We start from the raw sequence: 16,409 nt of genomic DNA, 5'->3' as shown, positions 1-16,409 counted from the left end.
TGGTTGATTGGTTGGGTTTTTTTTTTTTTTTCCTGGTTATGAAGGAGTAAGTCAGGACCCATGAAGTCCTCAGAATTTTTGTGAATAACTTTGGTCAGAGGTAGTCAGAAAGCACATAGAGATGACCAAAATGGGTGGTTAGAGTCTCACATCAAATTCCAGGATTCTGGGTCCTCTTTAGCCAAGAGAGTACTGGCAGTGAAGTACCACATCTGATTGCTGGTTGAGATTGGGGTCCTACTCAGGAATGGATGGGATATGAAGGGTAATAGGAACTGATATAAAATGGGTGTGGTTTAAGTTGTCCTCAGGAAATAGCAGAATGCTTTAGCCCAAGTTTCAAATACTTCTTTAAAAAAAAAAAGAAAGAAAGAAAGAAAGAACCAAAAAGCAAAAAAGGTCATTGCAGACTGCCAGGTCTGGCTTATCATCTCCTTCCCTGAAAAGGAGCTAAAGAGGCAGGTGTCACGGCAGCCTCAGAGAGTGTTCCTCATGCAGGAGGGCTCCGAGCCCCAGTGAACTGACATAGGAGGGAGGAGGCTTGGATTTAGGTTTAGGACTGCCTCTGACTTGCTGGGAGACTGCGTCTAATCTCAGACTGGGGTTCTCTGTGCCTCAGTTTCCTCCCCAGTCTTTCCCTAGCACCCTTGAAAGCTGATGGGAGTATAGACGATGATACACACACAAAAGAACTCTGTGGGGATGAGGTGTAATTTGAGGGCTATAGAACCCCAGGAGAGCACAGGCAGCCACTTACGCTGAGGGGCTGGGAGATGCATCTCCAAGAAATCTTCCCCCATCGCTTCTTTCTCAGCCCTGGAGTGACAGCCCTCTCTGCCTTTGCACAATGATGACGCCACCGTTAGGAATCATGGCATCCTGGTCTTTATACCAGTCTCTGCTCCTCTGCTTCCCACCTGCGTCTTTGCTTCTCTGTTGTAATCTTGTAAACTTGCTTCTGCAGAGCCCCCATGTCCCCAGTGGGCTCTTAAAGACAGTGTAGGGAGGCCACAGGGGACAGCATTCTGGTGTCTGCCTTGGCTGCCAACACATGTTAGAAGCTCCCAGAAGTACCTGATTGCTGCTTTTTGATCTTAAGCACAGAATGGGAAGATGAGTGGTTGAAAAGGTAGTGCAGGACAGAAAGTTGGGAACTGAACCCAGCATGCCTGTCATGGATTTACTGGGTGACAAAGCGCAGGACAGGGAAGAAAGAGGTTGGGCCATTTGGAGCCTCAGAGAGAGAAAAAGACAGGCAGCTCTGGAGTCCTTATTCCTGGGGAGTGGGTTGAGCTTGGGTATGCAGACAAATGTAGAATCTGTGACATGATTAGAATAGGTTTGCCTTGCAGTAAGAGTTTTTCAATTTTGTGCAAATACTTAGGCGCCTGCCAATCACCAGCCCAGTGCTTTCTCTAGTTACTGGGAGGGAGGACAAAGATAAATCAGAGACAGTCCTTGGGTGCAGGTTATTTATTATCCAGGAGTTACAAATATAATATCCATGATCTAGGAGAGACAGTGATAAGTACCAGAAGGATACAAAGTGCTGGAGGAAATCAGAAAATCTTGAGACATTTCTCCCAGGGGATCCAGAAGGCTCTGGAGGTGGAAGCAGGTGGTTAGGCTGGTCTGCGTGGACAGATGGGATTTCAACCCGGGGCACGTATGCAAGCCTCAGAGGAGGGGATGCCAGGGACCCTGGTGGGAAACAGTGTGTAGTGTGGTTTGTCCAGGACGTGGAGACTCTGAAGAGGAGTAAAGTGTAAGGGACAGGTTAGTGGGACCAGAATGTAAGGACTTCAGCCACCATTTTTGGAAGAGGGCCTTTGAAGAGCCTTAACAGAAATGTTAAGATAATTTAAAAGGGTATATTATAGGTCAGTATATATTGAGTTAGAGAGGTGTTTATGATGTAAGGCAAAACCACATTGCAAAATGATTATGTACAGTATGATTTCATTTTTTTTTTTTAAAGCATACACACAGACGTGCAGAAGGCAAGACCAAGAAGGGTAGTATCCTCACAGTATTATCAATGGGTCCTTCTGGGTGTTGAAAGCTGAGGGTTTTTTGTTTTGTCTGTTTATATTTTTGCATGTCTTGACTTTTCCACAATTTATACATACTACTTGTGTAATTACAAATCATTTTAAATTTGTTTTAGATTAGCACGTACTACATGATGCCTGAGGGAGATGACTTAAAATTTCCCAGGAATTAAAGAAAAACAGACTAAAAGTTGTCCGTGCAGTATTATTTATGATGTCCAAAATGGGAAGGGAAGAGACACCCGCTGCAAATGTCCAATAATATGGGAATGGCCGAGCACACTATGTACGGCCATCCGGTAGAATATTATATAGTCGTTAAAAATGAAGTGTAGACTGTTGATACTCAGAAACTGGCATTTGAAATGGATAGAACAAAGTAGAACATAGTGTACATTTCATATTGATTACAACTGTCAAAATGTATGAGTATGTAAATAAATGGATTTGGGGAATGTAGATTGTAATTTTTTTTTTTTACTGTAGTAAAATATATATAACATGAAATTTACCTTTTCAGCATGTTTTATTTTTCCAGCTCGGGCATTATGTACGCTCACAGCGTTGTGCCACCGTCACCACAATCCATTTCCAGAATGTGTTTGTCTCCCCAAGCAGAAACCCAGTGCCCGTGAAACAATAACCCCCAACACTTCTCCCCTGAGTCCCTGGGAGCCTCTATTCTACTCTCTGTCCCTGTGAATTTGCCTAAGTACAATCACACAGTATCGGTCCATCTGTGTCTTTTATTTCACTTAACACAGTATCGGAAGTTTCATCCATGTCGTAGCATGTATGGGGATTCCGTTCCTTTGGAAACAAACATCTCATTGCATGTGTATGCCATATTTTGTTGATCCATTCATCTGCTGATGGACACTTGGGTGTTTCCACCCTCTATCTATTGTCAGTAACGGCACTATGAACGTGAATGTACAAATGTTTCTTTGAGACCCGTTTTCAATTCTCTGTATATGCACTGAGAAGTGGGACTGCTGGGTCATATGATGATTCTGTGTTTAACTTTTTGAGGAACTGCCAGCCTGTTAGTGTCTTTTTAAATGTAAAGCTCTTGGAGTTTATTTATATCTACAATCCCCAGTTCCTTTTGCTGTGCTTAATGCATATGTGAATTTTCAAGGGATTAGTGCAGATGTGAAAGCATTTCACTCTGTGTAAAGGGGAGAGTCTTACAGATCTGAAGTCAGGAGAGCGCTTTGAATGTGGCCATGGAAACCACGGCCCACCCAGATGATTGAAACTTACAGATGATGCCAGAGCCCTTACATGTTGTCACCAGTCTCCACTTTTCCCTTCTCCCAGAACACTTTGGCCGAGGTAAAAGTAACGTGAATGCATTTATAATTGCTTTATTTTTGTCCCATTTAGCCAGAGGTCTGAGATAGAGAAGAGAACCAGAAGGCTTGGCTAGTCCCCTAAGCTGATGCCTCAGTCCTGGATAACTGAAAGTCATTATTACATCATTCGTCTCAGGCACCTAGGCTCCCTGGGGCTAACCATCCCTGCAGGGAGTGTAAAGGGTCCCTCCGTCAGTTCATTGAATTTGTGCAGTACTTAGGGGCCCTGTGATGAGAGCTGGGTGGAGGTAGAAGGGCAGGAGGTAAAAGATAGAAGAAAACTTGGTTTTTATCCACTTGGAGTTCCCTCTCTGAAGATGGGAAACAGCCCTGCTCTTGGGAAACTCAGAATGGAGCTCTCAGGGTTCACAGTTCATAGTCCGTTAGAAACAGGACGGAGTTGGAGGACACGTATATAAAGTCACCCCAGTCCAGAGTAAAATGGTGTAAGTTGTTTCCAGTGATGATAGCCAGCTGGCTAGGACAGTAGAGCACTCCACAGACTGTATGTGCTTTTATGGGCAGCTTCGAATCCCTTCAGGAGGGGGTAGATGCAAGGGAAGGGTGGCGCTGAGGTGAGGCTTCCTGGAAGAGAGAAGGTTGGTTTCCATGTCTCTTTCCACCATGCTGATGTCAAGGGGCATGCTGTGCTCTCTTCCAGCCAGCGTCCCGTGTTCGGTGGCCCCAGAAAAGCCAATGTGTAGGCCTCAGCCTCCCCAGGTCCGACGTACATTCTCCCTGGACACCATCCTCAGCTCATACCTTCTGGGCCAGTGGCCACGAGATGCTGATGGGGCCTTCACCTGCTGTACCAATGACAAGGCCACCCAGGTAATGCTGTCTTCTTACTGGGTAAGGGATGCAGACGGGGACGGAGCTGGCTGAGGAGGCCTTTGGTCTGCTAACCCACTCTCAGTCCTTGGAATAATCTTTATCATCTAATGTTTACCAGCTGGGTTTTCTTTGTAAACCTACGTGAAAATGAGCTTGCATCCCACCTGATGGGTGGGAGTGAGAAGCCAGTCTGGGTTTTTCAGTTTGGCTTGAGGATTCATGCGTGGGTAAGCAAGAGGTGACTTTGGAATTTATTCTAGATTTTTAAAAATGAGATTTGCCTTGTTAAAATTAAACTGAGGCCAACATTCGATCGAGTTTGCATTCCCCAGACAACTGGCAGAGGTGGCCTGAAAGGGCGCTGAGCCAGGGCAGATCTGACCAGAGCAGCAAGAGTGGCAGGCTCTCAGATGGCGGAGCGCTGACCCCTAGCTGACATCCCTGTCTGAGGTCCCAGGGGACACCCTGGAGTCCTGCGGAGCCTGGGTCCCCTTTTCTTCAAAAGATGACAGTCTTTTGATTGAGAATCATAAAACTTGCAAGCAGTCGCCGCAGGCTGTCCAGTCAGTCCATTTGTCAGTTCCTGAATAAGATCATGTTAGCCTGAGCAAAAAGTCATCTTAACTGTGAACTTATACAAAGATATTTTTACTTCTGATTCAGGACTTCAGCAGTCTTAGCTGTTTGTTAGGTTGTTAAGAGTCAAATCTTCCCCCTTTTGGTGAGGTTTAAACCCATTCCTGTTCAACTTCAGAAAAAATGAGTTGTCCTCAGGAAGGAGAAGGACAAGGCTCAGAGGCAAAGCAGCGTCCTGGGGGGTGTTGGTCAGGCCAGTTCTTCCTTTACGGGGGCGGGGGCAGGGGGGCCAGAGCTGGAGGGCCTGTGCCCACTCGGCCTGCCCGTAGGTGGGCCGACGGCCAAATGCAAAAGTTTTCTGTGCACTCGCTTTGCCCTGCCTCCCCTTCGGAGCACATCACGTCAGTCCCTTTCTTTTATTTATTTTTTTATTGAGCTCCATTTTCAAATGTTGTTAGTGAAAGTCTGAATGCCCAGTACTGTTCTTGGCGTGTCGAAGTGAAGAATAAGGAAATGAGAACAAGATTTGGACTCTGAGTCTGGATGCCAGTTCCATGAAGGCCAGTGAACAGAGCGCCAAGGAGTGAGACGGGCCAAACGTCTGGCACATTTCAGAGGAGGGGAATTCTCCTGGGAATGCCCTGCCTTGAACCTACAAGGATTTACTGCAGTCGAAATAAATGGATGGTCCTCTTTACATCTAAGAATAGAACGGGAAGGGAAAGCACACTGCAGGTGGCGGACAGAGCAGGTCTACTTCCTGGGAAACTTCCCAGGAAGTACAGAATGAGAGAGCCCTGGGCACTCTCATTCCCTGTACTCTTTGAGAAGGGCAAGTAGGATAGGCTATGCGCTCCCCTCACAGGCCCGGAGTGCACACCCCTTTCTCTTTTGAGAGGAGCGTTTAGCCCAAATAGTGTATGAAGTCCAGGAGGGCTTTGTGGACGAGCAGGACTTGAGGTTGCTTCGCGTGTGTAAGCTCGTGGTCGTATTGCTTTTTTCCTGGCGGCAGGCTTCCATGTAGCCTGTCTGTCACTCCTGCTGCCAGCCTTCTAGGAGGCCTCCGTCCCACCCCTCAGGTAGCATGAGCTTTGTCAGCCCAAGGCAGGGTTGGCTGTAGATGTTCCCTGGCTGGGTGTAGAGACGGGGGCTCTAGGCTCCATGTTGCTGCTCAGGTTCCAGCTGCAGGCCAGATCTTTTATATAACAAGTCTGGGCTTCTTGCCACAGCAAGACAGAGGTCAGCGATGCGCCTCCATGGGTCTGGCAAGGCCGGGCTGTGCAGCTTTCCTCTTTCCCCGGGATGGGCTCCAGCCCTCGAGGAACTCTTAGCAACCTGTCAATATTATGGCTGCAGCCAGGAGGTGGGAGAATTCTGATCAATGTGGGCATCCAGTATGCCTACAAAATATGTGCTCTGCCCATCTTGCATTCCTGGCCTTCTGGGAGTTTTCTGCTTCTAAGGTTTGGGATCCATTCAAATTTCTACTCGAATCCCTGGCCTGGCACAAGCTCCCTTCTTCCACACTTGTATTAACACCATGGCAACCTGAGGCTCTCCTGGCATCTCCCTACTGAGCATGGGTATACCACCCAGCGCAGACTGGAGATGAGGGAGAGTTTTTATCAGGGAGGTACAAAGGAGGGTGGGGAAGGGAAGAGGAAAGGTGGGGAGACGGGATCTACCAAAGTCCTTGAAAGCTTTCAAACTGTTAAAAAGATCGATGCCTTAATTCTTGTGAACTGAGGGGGGCCTCTTCCCACCCCTACTCCACCTTCTACCTTTTCTCCTCCAGCCACACTGGCATAGTACGTCTCCTATATCTGGCTGGCTCTCATTTCTGCACTTTGACTTTTCCCCCTGCACCTCTCACCGGCCCCCCAACCCTCTCACCGCCGCCAAATCCAGAGCGAGCAGCTGGAATGCGTATTTGGAGATCACACCAGCCTTGGTATTCCTGGGGGCCTGCTTTGCAGTGAAGGCAGGAAGCCATTGTTCACCTACATTCTCTGAACCCCTCTAGAGCAAGCAAGGGCCCTGTCCATGGCAAGCGAGTTTCAGACCTGGGCAGCGAGCACAAACACCTGCCGTTCAGGTGACATTTGTGAGGCTTCCTCACAAGGCAGAAGGTGGAGTGAAAAACTCTTCATTCTCCAATATGTCAGGTTGCCAACAGCCTCAGGATCCCTCCTGGCTTAGCTGTGATTTAAGCTCTAAGCAGGCACAGAGTATAGCACAGGTAGTGCCCAGGCAATTTACAGTGTGCAGGGAGAGCTGGGGTACCCAGGTGTTCGGGGCAGGGGAGGGAGAGAGGCAGGCGGGCCTTATTGGGCAGCTGGTCATTCTAGGAGGGAGAGGAGGTGTGAATGTGTGACCGGGGAAGGCATGCCTAGAGTCACTGCATGTTCTGAGACAGGATGAGCGATGGGAGAGGGATGACCAGGTCTCCAGAGACCAGCTTGGTGGGTCCAAGGAAGAGCTCGGATGCAGCAGGAACTGGACACAGCCTGGCCAGCCAGCCAGGGAGAATGAGAAGGGCCCCAGCATCTGGATAACTGTCAGGACTCTCCAGATCAACCTGAATACGTTTTCTCCTCCGTGGACCACCCTTCCCCCGGGTCAGCTGGTAAACCAGAGCCGGCCGCCTGTGCTTTGGGCTGGCCTCTCCTAGTGGCTGAGTCCAGCTGGGGCGGTGATGGCACCACATGCCGGTTGCGGTCACCTCTCTGCCTTGCTGCTCTGCAAAGCATTTGAGTCTTCATACACTCTTCTGGAGGGAGGAAGTGGTCTCACCACAGCTGGAATGACTGTTTGAGCAAAGTTCCCCCGCTGGTGTTCTCATCCTGCAGACAGATGGGACCCTGGGTACCTGCTCTGCTTCCGTACCCACCCCCACCACCACCCCGTCCCCTACTTCCTCTGCATGCTCCAGGTGAGGTTGGGAAGCCTTTATGACAGGCTTTTTTCTTTAGGCCTCACTTACCCTTTGGGGGGAACAAAAACAGCATAAGGCCTTGACAAGCCTTATGGAGTGTCCTGAAGGCCGGGAACGGAGGTGGCACACTTCGTTTGGGAAGACTTCCCTTTCTGGGACTCGCCCTCAGTGCAGAGTGTCTCCTTCCTTTCCCAGGCCAGGGCCGCAGCATTTAGCGATGACACACAATGCGGCCTGCTTGCCACGGGCCAGCCCCTGTGGGTGTGGGGGCCTGGGCACAGCGCCCGCTTTCCAAACTGACGAGCTGGGCCAGTTGTGACAGCAGCATAGAATGTTTGAATTTGGGTTCCTGGTGGAAAATGGGAGGGCTGCACAGTCACTGTGGGGCCAGAGACGATGGCCTTGGCCACCTGCAGCCAGAGTTCTCAGAGCTGGCCAGCGGACCCCCCTTGGAGTCTTTCCTGTCTCTGCCTGGCCAGAGACCAGGGGGCTGGTTTTCTGCTTGATTTCATTTCAGCATGTAGTTACTGACCCTGCGTACTAGGCCGGGCGCCATGCTGCCCCGTGCTGTGCACAGGTGTACTGGGTGGTGATGCTAGGGCCCAGCTGGGCTCCGCCAGCGTCACTGCAGACAAGGTGACCAGGGCTCTTCCTGTCTCAGAGTTCAGGGAGAGACTTAACTGGGTGGAGGGCAGAGAAACAGACTGTAGTTGGGAGGGGTTTTCAGCTCCATCTGGCCCCTGCTGCCTTGTTTCATCAGGCTGCTCTTTGGAAACCTCTCCTCCGTCCCTGTGCCCAGTTAGCCTTCCACACGTTGCTCGGGGACCCTGGCATCCTGGCAAGGCTTTCGAGATCTAACCCACATTCAGGTTTGCGTGATCCGAGCATCATCTGCACAGTTGGCCAGCACCACTCATGGCTAGTAATTAGCCCTGCAAACTTCAGCTGCTCCCTCTGGGCCAGGGTGTTCGAGCAAATCTGTTCCGCTACTTAAGTCCCTTTGACAGACATGCCTCTGGCCTGCCGAGCTCCAGCTCTGCCCAGCTTCCAACGGATCATCTGGAGCAACCTCTTACAGTGCTGTCGTCTCATGTGGCTTGGCCCCTGTTGTGCCATGACGGGGAACACTTTGAAGGGTAGCCTTCAGTAGCTTTGACTTCTCTGTGCTCCAGGGAGTCCTTGGCTCAGACCTCTGTGATGAGACCCAAAGGAAGAGGGGGCTGTGTATCCAGGGACGCTGAAAATAAGGGGGAGGGCATGGTCCCCTCTCTTGGCGCACCCAGTTCAGTTGGATGGGCCGAAGACCACACTCGTGCATGTGCCGCCTAAAGAATACTCGCAGCCCAAATGTAAACAACTTCAAACACAGCATAACCTAGTATATTAGGTACCAAAGCTGCTGTAACAAATTACCTCAAACTTAGTGACTCAAAACAACAAAAACTTATTCTCTCACAGTTCTGGAGGCCAGACATCCAAATTCCATTTCACTGGGCCAAGATCAAGGTGCTGGCAAGGGCTGCCCTTTCTCCAGAGGCTCTCTGGGAATCCTGGCGTCTTCCAGCTTCTGGTGGCTGATGGCCAGCCATGTCACTTAAGTCTCTGCCTCCATGGTCACCTTGCCTTTTCTTCTGTGTGTGTCTAATCTGCTGTCTGTCTCTCATAAGGACACTTGTAATGGCACTTATGGCCATTCAGATAACCCAAGATAATCTCTCCACCTTAATCATATCTGCAAAATTTTTCCCCCTAAGGTAACATTTACAGGTTCCAGGGATTACGACCTGATACTTTGGGGGACCATTTTTTAATCTGCCACACCTAATGACCTCATCTGCTGCTGCTGCACCCCGGCTCCCTCTGCTCCAGCCACATGGCCCTCCTGATCGTTCTCAGATGCGTCAGGCTTGCTCCTGCCTCAGGGCCTTGGCGCCTGCTGTGCCCTTCGACTAGATCGCTCTCTCCTCGGATGCCCATGTGGCTCACCGCCTCGTCTCCTTCTCATTTTTCCTCAGACGTTAGCTTTTCACCAAGACATTTAAAGTCATGTCGGTGCCTCCTCCCCCTTCCCTACCCCACCATCCTCAGACCCTTTCTTTGGTGTATTTTTATCTTTAGTATTTATCACGTTGAAACTGTGTCCCCAACTAGAAGGTCAACTCAGAGGGGATGAGGAGTTTTGTTTTTCTGTACATCGTGGTGTCCCCAGGGCCCGGAACAGTGCCTGCCACACAGTTGGCATTCAGGGGCCATTTACTGAATGCAAGAGTAAGGAAAAGGAGCTGGGTTTGCCTGGGGGGGACAGAGAGCCCCGTATGGAGGGACAGCCCCTGGGAGGGAGGGTGCGATGGTGACATCTACAGCCACGGCGGGGTGTCGAGGCAAGGCAGTGGCCTTGGTAGCACAGTTTGCAGAGTAGGCGGCGGTTGCTGGGAGATGTTGCTGAGCAGAGAGAGCAGGGGGTAAAATGGATTGAGAGGAGCTGATTCTTGCCGCCATGAATTTTCATACCCTTGCTAAACTCCAGCAAGAGCCTGCATTTCTCCTCCACCCCCTCACATATTGCACAGGAAAGAAGACAGTTGAAGAGGTTGCCGGAGATGCTAGTAGAACCAGCGGCAGCCTGTTTGTGGCTGGTTTTGCCTCTCACCACCCACCTGCGAGTACAGTATCTTCCTGGAGGAGGGGAATAGGCTTATCACCTTGGCCTTCATCACCTCTCCTCTGTGGTGTCCGCCACCTTTCCAGGGACCACAGGCCAGTGTGGGACCTGGCACTTCAATTAGCAGAGCTAGTCATCTAGGGGTTGGCTTTGGAGCCCTGGAAGGAGAAGCGTCCAGGCCTCCGCTGGGCCGAGGGGTCTGTGGGAGAGGTGGGCTTCCTCCTCACTTTCCAGTCTACGCAGCAGCCCTTTCTGAGGTTCTGTCGGCCAGCTCCCGTGTGGAGAGATGGAGACATTTGGAAGGAGACAGCTGCTTGGTGTCCACAGACTGGCAGGGCCAGCTTCACCTCGGGGTCTGGGGGGTGGGCCCTGAGGGTGCATGGCCTGCTCTTTTCCTAAAGGAGGGTGTCGTGGGGGATGGATCTCTGACAGTCTCCCCGTGGTGCTAGCCTCAGCGAAGGAAAGTAGGGCCGTTGCCTCACCCTGGCTGTGTTGTACAGCCCAGTGGAGGTCGGTCTGGTCTGCCAGCAGCTGAGAGGAGGAGCAGCCCAGGAGGCTGGGCCCTCGGTGGCCCCTCTGCAGCAGCTGTCACGCGGGGCGCACCGCTCCCACAGCCCTGTTCGGACCACCCTACCAAGCTCTTCTTAGCAGCTGTTGGGTGTTGACTTGTTGGGTTTTCTCTCTTTTCCTCCCCCTTTTTGTTTGCAGCAGCCTCTCAGGGGAGGTTGCAGATCTTTTGGAGGAGACGGTTCCCAGGCCCTCATGCTTTTGGCAGCCTGTGCAAAGAAGCTAGAGAGGAACTGGTTCCACTGGCGCACATTCCCCCTTGGGCCCCTCCCTGGGAATGGAAATAGGGATGTCGGCAGTGGGGAGGGATCTTGTCCTCCTGCTTCGTGCTTAGAGCCAACAGCTTCCTCCCTTGGGTGGGGGCTCAGGAAGTGGGTCTGCAAACTCCCCCTGCCTCCATCTTGGGCCAACTCTGTCTTCTGTGCAGCAGGGGAGGGTGCAGGCAGACTGACAACCCTGTTCTCACAAGGGGCAGAGCAGGGCCCAGGAGAAGGAGCTGTGATAAAGCCAAGAGGGGTCAGGAGTTGGGGCTGAGTTCAGAATTCTGGCTCCTTCCTTTCTGACAATGGCGCCTCCCCTGCACATGCAGGAGGCCCCCCTGGCACAGACCCTGAGCACTGGGAGAGATCAGGGAACAGCCTGAGGCACTGCCCTGCACCCACGTCTCCTGCTTCGGTCAGGGATGGAGGGAGGGGGATCTCTGTTGACCTTTTTTTCTGCTTTACTGATGAATGATTCCTTGATAGAGACCTGTCTAGTAACTTGTTTTCACTGGGCTCCTAGGAACCTAGGCCTGTGCCAGGCGCACGGAGGGTACAAGAAGCAAGGATGCCTGTGGGTCCCAGGGCCTGTGCTCCTCTGGAGCTGGTGGGGACAGGAGGGCAGTGCTTGTGCTCACCGTTGGGGAGCACCAGGGAGAGCTGGGCCTGTCACCCGTGTGCAAAGTCATGAGAGTCAAGAGCAGCTTGGCCTCACAGGCTCGTCAGGGAAGGCTTTCTGGAGGACAGTGATTGGGAAGAGGAAGTGCAGGTGGGGGGGGGGAGCCTGAAAGAGGCACAGAGGCTGACCTTGTTGAGGAGGTTGAGGAGCTGATGACAGAAGAGCCACTGCCTCTGTCCACGAAAGGGCGTGTCTGCCTCCCCTGAGCCTGCCTGAGAACCTTCTCTGTCTCACGGGGTTCCTCTCCCTGCAGACCCCCCTGTCCTGGCAAGAGCTTGACGGCGAGCGGGCCAGTTCCTGTACGCACAAGCGCTCAGCGTCCTGGGGCAGCACAGACCACCGCAAAGAGGTAACGGCCCTATTTGACTTCCCAGCCAGAGCTGTTGCCTCTTGTCTGCCCCCAGTGCCTCGTGTGCACCTGCTCCAAAGCGGACTCATGCTTCCCGTCTCCACCCAGCCTTTTCCTCATGAGATGGCTCCTTCGCAGCTGCTTCCTAGCCACCTGGTGGCCAGGCCTTTGGAGCCAAGACCCTCCTGCCAGCAGGGAGTTGGCCAGTGACTGCTGGTGCCCTCCAGCAGCCAAGTACAGGGTGGAAGCCCCCATTGTTCTCACTTTACTTTGAGGTTGGATCCAGATAAGTGGTTCAGAGACTGGAGAGAGATACGGAGTGAGTTCCCGGGAGCTGAAAAGCTGAAGCCCCATGTCCTGTTACACTTAACTGTTCATCCCACCTCTGTTTGACAAGAAGGAAAAGATAGTTATTGCTCCCAACCACTTTTTGGCGCCCCTTTTCTCTCCGGATGGTTCCAGGCATTGAGGTTGAGTAGAGAGAGCCATAGACAGGAGAGGTTGAGTAGAGAGAGCCATAGACAGGAATTCCAGGGCTCCCACACCAGTTCTGTCTGCCATGCTGTGGGGCAGCGCCTGATGGGGACCAGTCGCCAGGAGTCGCTCTTGAGCCCTTTTGAGGGAGAGCCACTTCTGCCCTCTTGGTTGCAAGAACAGAGAAAAAACATGAAGTGTTTCAGTCTAGTGGAAAACACAAAGCGTTCAAAGTTTGTAATGATCAGAGCAAGCTGTGATTTGCACGGAGTGTGGACTCGTGGCTGAGCAGTCCCCAATGGCGACTCTCAAAGCACCGACTTTCTCTTTGGAGGTAGTTCCATATTTCATGGCTGTGGGCGGCAGATCTCCCCTCTGAATTCCATTTAATTCGGGCCCATATTTATTGAATTACTTTATTTTAAAATTTAAATATTTTGTTGTTTGTGCTAGTACAGTTGTCCCAATTCTTCCTCCTTCACCGCCCTTCACCCAACCCCTCCTAGGCCTACACTTAAATAGCTCTGCATCTCCTGAGCATTTGCCAGCGGAGGCAGGCAGATCCAGGATTCCAAATGTGACAGGGATGATGGGCAAAATCGTTGGTGATGATCCATAACTGTTACAGGAAGTGGGAGTTGGGACCGAATCTGATATTCCTCCTGTGGAGCTGGCTCCTGGCTCTGCAGTCTGTGTTAAAATGGAGGGGGGGGGGGATCCTTCCATCCTTCCTGGTCTCAGGGCCTTTGAGGTAGTCGTGAGTGTACCTGGGGGGTGAATTCAAAAACATCATTTCTATGAATAGAGAGTAGTATTCCATGCCTGTGGAACTGGTGAAAGACAAAAAAAGCGTTTCAGCGTTGTGTGTTTTAAAGTTTGGGGAAACTGGTTCACCTGTGGAATGTGCGGTAATCTGAAAGCTCAAACAGTCAAATTAACCAGGTGCCCAGCTTACCTGACGGGCTTGTCCTCCCAGCTCGAGCACTGCTGAGGCATCGTGGGATGGAAAGTTACCTGCCATCTCCCTTCTATGCATGTTCACCGGCCTCTGGCGGAGCCAGGCCTGGGAGGAGGGACCCGGTGCCTTTTGCTCTGCTTCACCTGCCTCCCCTCTCCGTTTCTCTGGGCCACCAGATTACCAAGTTGAAGCAACAACTGCAGAGGACGAAGCTGAGCCGCAGCGGGAAAGAGAAGGAGCGGGGCTCCCCTCTCCAAGGGGACCACGCAGTGCGGGGAACACTGAGGGTACGTTCCTCCTGCCCCGCCCTCTCCCCATTGTCACCCTCCGCAGCCCCCACCCACCGCCCACCCACCACGTAGGCAGAACCTCTCCGGTTGAGTAGCAGAGCCCTACCACACTGCATGCCCTGTGGCCACAGGGGTGCCCAGGTGAAGCTTTAGTGCAGACTTGGACTTGGTGAATGACATTGGAAAAGCGTCCTACTGTTCTGATTTCTCTCTCCTCCACCCTCATCTCCTGTACGATGAGGCTGTGATGCCCCTGCAACCTTTAAAATCATCAGACCTCTCAAAGTTCTAACCTCTGGAGAAAACCACACTGAGTGGACCTACTGCAGTCAGTAACTGTACCCGGCCCTCCTTTACTCAATTGGTGTTGCCGTGTAGACATGACCATTACCCCCGGGCAGAACCAACAATGGCCAGGGTTTGGTGGGTTTCAGTGAGTGCTTCATTTGCTTCCTCCCCAGGCGTCACCTCCCAGCTTCCCCTCAGGGTCCCCCGTCCTTCGACTCAGCCCCTGCCTGCACAGGAGCCTGGAAGGGCTCAACCAAGAGCTGGAGGAGGTGTTTGTGAGGGAGCAGGGTGAGGAGGAGCTGCTGCGGGTGAGTGGGGCCCAGGGCCGCTGCCAGGCGGGTCAGGCTGGGTCTGGGGGAAGGTGCATCTCTTGCCCTCTGGGACTCACAGGCCATGGCTACAGCAGAGCTGGGTGGCTGTACCTGGGGGGCACATTGAGGTGGTGAGTTGACAGAGAAGGAGCAGGGGTTGGCAGAGAGGAGGGTCCCAGAAAGGAGGAATAAGCAAGACACCATTCTTCAGCCAAAGCACCAGCCCACTGTTCCAAGTACTTGGCCCTAGGACTGTCACCCCTGTGCTCAGTTGAACACACCTCATTGCCTGCGTTACCGCTTCCCATCCCTGCACCCCTCCCTGGTGGTACACGTTCATCATCCTCATGCCCAGGTCCCCCGTGCAGCCTTGTTCCCTGGCCCACTCCCAGGCAGAATCATTCACTGCCTGTGCTGCAGTCTCAGGCACATTTCCATACTGGTGCAGTACCACCAGGGCATGCCGGTCGGCAGTATGAATATAGTTCTTACGTGCACACTTCTCAGTTTATGATTTACTTGCTGGTTGATTTTAAATTTGTGTATGTGTAGGACTTTATACCCAACAAACGTGCACAGAATTTGGTGAGTTATGGGTACAAGCACCATCGAATGTGAAGGGAAGGGAGGGGTATTTATTTATTTATTTTAAGATTTTATTTTTTTATTTTTAGAGAGAGGAGAAGGGAGGAAGAAAGAGAAACATCAATGTGTGGTTGCTTCTAGAGCGCCCCCACTGGGGACCTGGCCCACAAACCAGGCATGTGCCCTGACTGGGAGTCGAACTGGCGACCCTTTGGTTTGCAGCCCGTGTTCAATTCCCTGAGCTACACCAGCCGGGGTGGGAGAGATATTTAATACACAACAATGATCTGCATATGTATCATGCAGCTGTCGCAGTGTCCTGGTGGCTGACACATAGAAAGTCCCTGCCCTTGTGAGGCTTATGGCCTGGAGGGGGTGCCACACTCAGAAATCATTCAGATAAATATAGAATTACAATGGATCTGCAGGTACTGCAAGAGAAAAGGATGAAGAGCTAGGAGAGAAATGGGAGGGGCTTTCTCATAGATTGGCTGAGGTCGGAGGGATCAGGAGTGACTTGAGGAAATGGTGTCCTGTTGTCGCTGTGTGTCCCGATTAGACCCAACCGTCCCTGCAGCTCTGCAGACCTGAAGAGACAGGCCTGAGAGTTATTACCCGCCCTTTCCCTGGCAGATCCTTGATATCCCTGATGGGCACCGTGCCCCAGCTCCCCCCCAGAGTGGCAGCTGTGATCACCCCCTCCTCCTCCTGGAGCCTGGCAACCTCTCCAGCTCTCCCTCCATGCCCCTGGCATCTCCCCAGCCTCCGGGCCAGGCCAGCCATGAAGAGCATCGGGGTGCTGTTGAGGAGCTGGCACCCATCCCCAGCGACAAAGGTAAGCTGAGGAGGCCGAGGCGGCAGGACCTGCTCAGGGTGCAGCGGCATCTCCACTCCCTTTTCTGTCTCTAATTAATTTCAGACCTGGCAGTTTTATTTACTAGCCAACTAGAATATCTTTGCGAGTCATCTTTATTTTGTACGTTATATTGGTAGTAATAATGGTCCTTGATATTGATTCTGATTTATCATTTACACGTAGTCCCTGTACCTATACTTTATTGAACCCTCACTCTGATCCAAAGAAGTGCTCCCTCCCATCCGCATTTTTGGCTGGAAAGCACTCGAGTCTGTTCCGGTGTCCGTGGTACCCATTATGAGCAATAGGTCTCAAGGTGGCTGTAAATGACATAAAATAAGAGAACGTGCCTGTGGTCACCTGGTTTGACCCAGAA

General features: G+C 51.9%; 1 protein-coding gene across 6 annotated transcripts in view; it reads left to right on the top strand.

Moving 5' to 3' along the window:
- Positions 1-16,409, top strand: part of FAM117A (family with sequence similarity 117 member A) — a 61,748-nt gene that overhangs the window by 40,477 nt on the left and 4,862 nt on the right. For 4 of the 6 annotated variants that reach the window (XM_037149966.2, XM_037149964.2, XM_037149963.2 and 1 more), the window contains exons 2-6: positions 4,071-4,240; positions 12,176-12,271; positions 13,880-13,990; positions 14,455-14,589; positions 15,811-16,012. In XM_037149966.2, the coding sequence (XP_037005861.1) occupies positions 4,106-4,240; positions 12,176-12,271; positions 13,880-13,990; positions 14,455-14,589; positions 15,811-16,012 (679 nt within the window). In that variant the 5' untranslated portion in view covers positions 4,071-4,105. Of the gene's footprint in view, positions 1-3,202; positions 3,390-4,070; positions 4,241-12,175; positions 12,272-13,879; positions 13,991-14,454; positions 14,590-15,810; positions 16,013-16,409 lie in introns of those variants that run through there. The other 2 variants (XM_053673377.1, XM_053673389.1) reach the window with 2 other exon arrangements.

The sequence above is a fragment of the Artibeus jamaicensis genome, unplaced genomic scaffold (assembly GCF_021234435.1).
Source record: "Artibeus jamaicensis isolate MK-2021 breed Jamaican fruit bat unplaced genomic scaffold, CSHL_Jam_final contig_1998, whole genome shotgun sequence".
In the NCBI taxonomy this organism is placed as follows: Eukaryota; Metazoa; Chordata; class Mammalia; order Chiroptera; family Phyllostomidae; genus Artibeus; species Artibeus jamaicensis.
This window is presented reverse-complemented; position numbering and strand designations above follow the sequence as displayed.